The 8402-nt window shown below is 47.4% G+C and overlaps 1 protein-coding gene across 2 annotated transcripts; it reads right to left on the bottom strand.

The window, feature by feature from the left end:
• Positions 1–3978: 3978 nt before the first annotated feature.
• Positions 3979–4622, bottom strand: LOC6590267 (E3 ubiquitin-protein ligase RNF146-B). Of its 2 annotated transcripts, none has more exons than XM_002015435.2 (2): positions 4311–4622; positions 3979–4249 (listed from the first exon to the last, which is right to left on the bottom strand). In XM_002015435.2, exons 1-2 carry the CDS (start codon positions 4566–4568, stop codon positions 4166–4168), a joined length of 342 nt encoding a protein of 113 aa, XP_002015471.1. In that variant the 5' UTR covers positions 4569–4622; the 3' UTR covers positions 3979–4165. The 2 variants fall into 2 exon arrangements, with proteins under 2 accessions (XP_002015471.1, XP_026842309.1); XM_026986508.1 differs by having other exon boundaries at positions 3982–4202.
• Positions 4623–8402: the final 3780 nt, after the last annotated feature.

The raw sequence follows: 8402 nt of genomic DNA, 5'->3' as shown, positions 1-8402 counted from the left end.
CCAAGCCAAGCAGCCTGGCACATTTGCTTTCTATTTCCATAATTGAAAGTCAAATTGAGGCGCAAGAACTTCCAACTTTCGAATCGAATTCGCAGATGCGAGCAATTAAGACTCGCACTTGGACGAGCACATCCTCCTCCTTGATCCCAGCCAGACAATCGCATCATCAGTCTTCTGCAGGCATTTGTCTCCTTCACGCGCAGGACATAGCACGCACACGACATGCCATTGGGTGAGGGCGAGACGAGCAGAAGCAGAAGCAGAGGCGCATTTAGTAAATTAAAAGTGAATTTATTGCTCACTAAATGCAGCAATTGCCATGTGCATCCTTTGTGCTCGTATCCCATCTTGCTGCAGTTCGAGTCCTCTGCGAAATGCCCTCGAGTGCGTGTTTGTTTGTCCGCTTAGGTGGGTTTGCTTAATCTTTGACAAGCAGCCAGAGGTCGTTGCCACAGCCAGAGCCAGAGCCACAGCCACTCGGGCAATCAGAGCAAACAATGCACGGGTCGGGATAATCATGTGCAGGATCTGGATGTGCTTGTGCGAGTGACTCTGGCTGAGGTTAAGGCTGAAGCTGAGGTAACTGTACCCGGGAATACCAATTGGCCGAACGTGTCCTGGATGCCTGCAGAAAGAAATGTAGAATCTGTGTTCAAACGCGGCAAAGCTGTTGGGCTAATTAATTATATCACTACTGAAGAGAGAGAGACTTGGAAAATTGCGGAAATTACTCTCGGGAGAACAAAGTTGAAGTGCTCTGTCAACCCACTTAGGCTAAGGTTATTCACAATTTTCAGAATCTTCCTGGAAGGATTCCATTAGATGGTCCTACGACGAGAGCGCGTGACTACATTCTCTGATATGGATACGACACCGACAACTGTTGTCAGTCAGAAGAAATACTTCAAGGAACCCTAGACCACCCCCACGCACATCCATCAGGAGCTCCGTCCCAAGAAATGATATATGCACACCCCGCTGCTACTTGTGGAACCTCTGGCTAATACAGTTCCATGCAAAGTGCTGCAGTTACAGACAACTTCTTAGCCGTTTGGCTGCGCAGTGAGCCCCTTAAAATTGGCAAAACAGCCCAGAAGTGCACGCCGGCAAAATAAATTGGTAATTGCATGCGGCATGGCTGGCATTTAATGAAACGAAACAGGACATGCAAATGGGAATGGGAATGGCAAGAACAGATCCTGCTTGCTCTGGTGTTCTGGTGCTCTGGTGCTCTGGTGCTCTGCCTCCTGTCGCCTGCCGGGCCGGTGACATAATGAATAGGATTTTGGGTTTCTGCGGCAACGGCAAGTGCCACATCTCGACATGAGCTGCTTGTTGAGGCAGGACGACTCCTCTGCCAGGGCAACATTGCAATTTGCACCAGAGCCAAAAAGGATATGCAAAACGATAGCGCGCAGACAGGGCTAGCAGGAGAGCAGAAGGCGGAGCTGCAGCAGGAGGAGGCAGGAGGGCAGGCATGGAAACAGATGTTGCATCTTTGTTGAAAAGCAGCCAATTTGGAGCTCGCCTCGCCGAAGATAGACATGGCAGAGTGACAAAAATTTAATATGGAAGCCGCCTCAGAAAGAGGCGTGCAAGCGGAAAACAAAGACCCACAAAAAAGGAGTCGTGAGAGCGCGAGACGAGAGCAAAAAGGCGAACAGAATAAACGGGAAAATAATCGGCGCACAATGCATTGGCAATGAGCCAAGGCTGCACACGGCAACGGCTTCACAAAGAGACAGAGAGAGAGAGTGAGAGAGAGAGAGAGAGAAAGAGGGTCTGTCCGTGTCCGTGTCCATGTCTGTGCTTGCCTTTGTTTGCTATCGATAAAATTGTGGTCGGGACATGGGCATGGGCCAGCCGATAAAGCCGCTTGCCAGCAACGAAAATGGGCGTAACAAATGAGGACAGGTGAGAGCTCAAGGGCGTTTACGGGGCCAGTGGGAGGGGCAGAGGGGACATGTAAAAATTAATTAAGCCCCACACTCGCGAACACCATATATAAAGGACGCAAGCTAATTGAGGATATGGCACAGAGATGGGTAATTTCTACACCGAATGACTAGACCACCGCACTCAAACACGAAATTCACAGTGGATTGGCCAACAGTTGGAACAGTTTTCGAGATGGGGGCTATCGATTGGCTTCCCCTCCGCATCACCCTCCCCTTCCTTCAAATAGAACGCTTCAAAAAACGACTGTGTTTGCCTTTGTCTCCTCAAATGTCCACACAAAACTTTCAATTACAGCCTAGTGTCAAAGTTCAACAAACAAACCAAACTGAATCGTGGGGCGGCTGCTCTGCTGGGGGCGGGGCACTAGAGCCCCGACGGCCAGCCCGGGCAAACATTTCAATTTGCCTGCCGACAGCCAGCCCCAGCTGACAAAAGCCAAACAACACACAAAAAGCGGCAGAAAAGAAGCGAGAAATCGAGTGCGGATTGGCCCACAAATCGGACAAATAGTGGCAAAAAATGTTATCGAGCAGAAAAACTGAGTACGGGACGGCAGAGTGTAGGCCAAAACCGCCATTTCATATCCTGTGCGAGGCGGATGTGACAGCGAACAACTGAGCGCCAAATCCAGGCTCTGGAAATCGTTCTGGCTCCAGCAGAGGGGACTGTCAGGGAAGCCTATCCCTATTCCCATCCCATCCCTATCCCAGTTAGTCATGCATTTGCAGCATATTAGTTTACAGCCAAATATTCATCCAGTTACATTCGCAGGTGTTCTGGGCAGGCCAGGCTTGAAATCCCGAGCTGCAGGAAAAGCCAAAGCAAATGGAAGCGCATGGCGAACGCGGGAATCCGCAGCAGGAGGCGCCCACCCCCCGGAACCATCGATGGGGCAATCAAAATAACAAAATTGCAAAGCGCTCGCAATATTTGTTTTCTATCTATTCATGTGTGTATGGGTGTGGCTATGGATGTTGCACAGAATTGCGAGCAGCAAACAGGATCGCAAACATGTCCCAAATGCCAGGCAAAAAATCAGCAAGGAACGGATAGAGTTGTTGAAATGTTTGTCTACCCTGGACCAATGTAACAACATAAGGGGAAACTAAAACTTAAAAGGAGCAGAGCGCAGAACTATCCACAGCACTGCGCTCCTCTCCAAACCTAAGCAAAACCAATCCCCGAGTATCTGCAAATATCCTCTTCAGTTGATCTGTAGGTCCTATCTTTGCTTCAAATATGGCTTTTAATTGAAGAGAAAATAAATAAATACAAATAAATACACTTTGCTTTGCAGAACTGACTGCAATAAAACCATATTTCAATTAAGCTACGAAAAATATCCAAGCAATTCATCCAATCGTTAGAGCGATTTTCTATCATAATAGCAAATCATTGAAAGAAACAAAAAATTCTCCAAGAAAATTCCTTAAAATCAAATACTAAGCAAATTTCGAATGATTGAATAAATCAGTGGTATCTCAGCGGAATCTTCTTTACCAACATTTAATTTTCAAACATTTTTTTGGGAACATGCTCGCAGAGCTTTTTATTTTGATGCTATTTTTAAAGTGAATATTTCCGAATTTATTGCGGGTGGGCAGTAATTTGATTTACACCAGAAAAATAAACATAAATAAGAACCACACAAAAGAGGGGGTTTTACATACATACATATACATATGTACTAATATACGTGAAATATAGCATGCCTGGCGATGGCTGCGCTGCCCTGATTCTGCTTACAAATAAAATATTTATTTTATAAATATTATTTCATTATTGTCGTGTGCAAGTGCCGCAGTTTCTTTCTGGGGGCTTATTGGCGTAGAAAATTTAATTAAAATGTGGCCAAAATGGCAAAAGCACCACCACTTATGCACTTATCTGTGATTTTAGGTGCAGTTGCAGCAGCAACCAGCACCTTGCCACACAATAAAGTTTTCATCTTGCTTTGAGCTCTGTAAGACGTACCCCTCCGCTGTGTGGGGGATACAAATTAATTATACGCGCCGGAAGGTGGACAAAGGATAGGGGACAATGGACCAGGATAAAGCGCATTTCGCATAGAATTTTATGGCTTTTAGATTTAATTAAAATTCACTCAACTTTGTATTCGTCCCTATCTTTCCATCTATGTACGAGTATATCTAATTTTGTATGGTCTGAACATCTTCAGGGGAAGCGGACCTCTTTTCACGGCGGTCTACCAGTAGAGAAGCAGCAAGTAGAAGGTCCCCTGGCTGAGGAGTATCAAAAGAACCAATAAAAAAACAACCAAGATCCAAGTCTGGGGAATCGAAGGAGGAGCAGGTCGTTGAGGCAGAACATAGGAGGACCTCACCACTTACAGCCATCCAGTTCCGGGCCACATAATCATCCAGTCTGCGCCGGCAGAGCGGACAGCGCTCGGCCACCCATCCGCGCGCCTCGCGGTATTTCTGCAAGCAGCCCTTGCAGAATGTGTGACTGCACCGTAACTTGACCGGGTTCCGTATCTGTTCCAGGCAGAAGGCGCAGACCTCCCCATCCTCAGCCCCATCCGCATCCCCATCCGGATTATGGATCGAGGAGGAGGTGCCAGTGCGTTGCCGTTGCCGTTGCAGCATGATGGTGATACCGCTGCTGCCTCCTTTCGTTTAGATGTAAATGTCTGTCTTTGTTCTGTCTTTTCATGTGTATTAATGTTGGTCTTCTTAGGTTTTGTGTTTGCTGTGTTTCAATTTGAATGTAATACTAAAAATGTAGATACTCCTTTGACACGAAAGCCAGAGAGCAGGAGCAGTATCATGAGCAGGAGCTGAGGGAAATTCCGTTTTAATTAAAATTCGCCGCTATAAATCGGACCGGAAAACACCTTAAGCCGTGAGCAGGACTCCTACTCCTACTCCTACTCCTACTCCTACTCCTACTCCTACTCCTACTCCTACTCCTACTCCTACTCCACCTCCTTCCCCTGCCCCTCCGACGCGGCCCAATCAAATTTAATTACATCATCGCTGCCGCAACTCGAGCGGCAAGCATCGAATGCAATTAGTAGTAGCCTTGTAGAACTCAATTAGACGCGGGGCAAGGCAGTCTGCCAGGAAGGGAGGGAGGATGGGGCTTGGAGGCCAAGTGATTCCTTGCCATGTGTCGCAGCGGCCCATCCTTATCCTTTGGCGCGGTGCAAGTCCTTGGCGTGGCAGGACAACGCTTTGCACTTTGAGGCAAACGACCGCAGAGCAGACGACAAAAATCGAACTTCACAACTACTTTGGCCACATCAAGGAGCTGGATGGTGATGGCGATTACTCCAACAAGGTTTTTAATTAAGTTCAAGGCATACAGGCAGACAGGCAGGCAGGCACTAAAAGTCACATCTCATCCGTGTGCCCTCTGTGTGTAACCATCCCATTCCATCCCATCCCATCCCATCAAAGCCAAAGCCAAAGTCCGTCTAACAAGCAGCTGACAAATTGAATCACTGCTGCTTCAGCTGTTGCCGCGCTCTCAAGTTTTCTGCTTTGTAATTTACCATCTATGTATCCAGCGACTCCTCAGAGCCCACTGCACACACACACATTATTAACGCCCTCAATCCGTGTTGGCCAATTACATCACCATATAAAACGAGTTTACCCTTTCCACAGTCCCCTTTCACTCTGTCCCTCTGTCTCCCTCTTGCTCTGCTCTGCATTTGCATCTTCAAGTTGATTAAAAAGTTGCCAATTGCATGACCATCTGCAGACCCTCCCGTGCATCCCCAGACCCCAGCAGATTCCGGCATTGAATTCAACTTGATTGTTTATTGTTTGGCATGCAGAAATTGTTTGTGATTGTTGCTGCTCCTGCTGATGCTACTGTTGGAAGGAGCAGGGCAGAGGAAAAGTTTTGCCTCCTTTTGGCAATTTGTTAAATTCCCAACTTGAATTAATTTGCCAGAGTTTCTTTAATTATGTTTATATCTATAAAATGCCCGAGCATTTGTCGAGTTCGAGACACTCGCCGGCAGTTCTAGGGGGAAGTTTTCTCGAGCCTTGAACTGTTCTACTACTGCCAGGTGCACGATTCTCCAACTGTTAGTACTGTTAGACCCGAGAAACCCAAAGACAAGCCAACAGAAAAGCTGGGAAAGTTCGCCAAAGCGGAGAAACGGCCAGAGAGGTAAAGTTTTGCAAGAGATTCCTTCTGTTATTTGCTTAAGGAATTAAAAGGGAATCAGGAAAATGCTGATTATCCGGAAATAAATGTTTGGTAGGAGAGAGAAATTAATGGACACAGCAGATACATATATCTGTTTCAAATCACATTATAAAACATTTTTCATACAAATCTGATTAAAAATGCTGTTAAATTATTCCTTATTAATTCCCCACCACCTACTTCTCCACGAGGTGTCTCCAGTGCATGCCACCCACTGCTTCCGCTGTTTCTAGTGCGGTTTCCACTGCGCTAATGAGCTTTCCTACCGGACACGGACCGCGGACCACGGACCACGGACCATGGAGCTCAGCTCAGCTCAGCTCAGCTTCGCCTTTAGCTCACAAAACAGAGCCAAGACAACAGCAACAATGGATAGCTGGATCTGTATCATGGGTGGCTAATGGGCTAACGTGACACCAAATGAATCATGGGACTGGAACTGGAACTGGTTAAAACTGAAACTGGAACAGACGCAGAAGCAGCAGCCCTGCGTTAGTGGGTTAATATTTCACCGGAGGTACAGAGGAGCAAAGGAGCAAGAGAGCAACGGAAACGGATGTTTCGCCCGGCCAGATTTCCTGCCGAAGGCGATTTCTCCGAACAGACAAAGCCCTCGTAATGCCCTCCATTCCAGAGGCGCCTTATTTAATGAGGTTCGCAAGTCTCTAATTTCTAGTTCTGTTGCTCTTTCTGCCCCACCACGGGTCCCCCAGCCACTCTGCCACTCTGCTGCTCTGCTGCTCACCTCTGCTTATTTAGCAATTAGTTGAAGTTTTCCCTCGCTTTGCATATCCTCCCAGTGCCAACTAAATGTACGACTAATTAGCAGAAAAGTCTACTAAATTGAAATGAATTATGAAAATTGCATCTGCAGCTGTGTCTCAGGTGAACTGAAGGAGAAGGAGTGGGGCAAGAGGAAGCGTGCAAGGACGAGGACGAAGCACAACTTGCAGAAGAAGATGCCGCACTCCGTTACACTCAGCTCAAGCCCCACTGGATCCTCTTAGGACACTCGACTCGCATCTTGTTGGCCTGGCATTGAGTGGCCTTATTTTGGCATATAATGGCTGCTGCACAACAACAGCAGCAACAGCAGCAGCAGCAGAAGCAGCAACAGCAGCGCCTCCACATTATGGGTCTCAGACAATGAGGACAAAAGGCCATTTACTTGCCTTTGAGGCGTGCACCGAGGCCTTCACCCACTTCAACTCAGTGCAGTTCACTTCACTGGGCGACCGCACATGCATGCAGGCAGGTGGATGCATCCCCCCATCTGCTACCCCAGCCGTATCCTTTTAGCCATCTAAAGGATGGGGCCAAAAAGAAGAATGAAGGCCGTAATTCAGCTAAAATGCACTCTGCACCCACCCTCTGCCCCATCCCCGGCTACCCCGTAGAGGCAGGACGCTTTGTTGCCTGCTCGGATCCATCGCACTGTTCATTTTGTTGATGATGTGGTTGGTCCTTGCACAGAGATGGGACAGGATCAGGTGCGGGATAATTGGAAAGTAGGTTGCACATTTAGTTGCATTGTCTGAGCAGCCACTCTGCCACAGCACGCACCGAGCAATGCATTCCATAAATCATCCATCCAGTGGCAACACTTTTCTTGCCGCCAATTTGTCAGACGATTTGAAATATTAACTGGTCCAGTCGAGTCGAGCTTAGCAATTTGTTTAGGTTCTATCGTAAATTAAGTTAATATTTTTCCGACAGCGGAGGATAAGCGCGGTGGGGCGGTGCGGCGTTGCGGCGGTGCGGCAGGAGCAGCCAATTGGAAAGCCTGTGATATCAACGGGGCTTTCGACAATTCAATTGAAAAACTGGCAAATACATTTGCCGATAGCCAAAACTAAAAGATTGTTGACAGCTCGTTACAGCAACAACAATGGAGAGGAGAGGCAGACAGCCCCAGAACGAGGCAGAGCAGGACTCTGGGCAATGAAAACTATGCAAATGACATGCAATGGCTGGGAAAACTTTCAAAAGCCAGCAGAGCAGCCGGAACTTGGAGGGAGATGGGATTGAGGCTGCTGCAAGGATAGCTGAAAGGAGCAGAGAGCTCCATCCGTACATTCGAATAGGAGTACATACAAGTATGTGTATGTTTATCAAGTTTTTTGGGGCGAATGGCATTATGCAAAGTTGAGCGATTTGGGATTGCTTTAATAGATAAGCAATATGGTGGGGCTTCGTCTGGAGCTGCATTTTGGGAAGCACAAATTGGGATAAACATATATGTACATATTTCGATGGAT

Source organism: Drosophila persimilis, unplaced genomic scaffold (assembly GCF_003286085.1).
Source record: "Drosophila persimilis strain 14011-0111.01,24,50 unplaced genomic scaffold, DperRS2 tig00000002-arrow-pilon, whole genome shotgun sequence".
NCBI lineage: Eukaryota > Metazoa > Arthropoda > Insecta > Diptera > Drosophilidae > Drosophila > Drosophila persimilis.
Note: the sequence above shows the minus strand (reverse complement) of the source record. Positions and strands in the feature narration are given on the sequence as shown.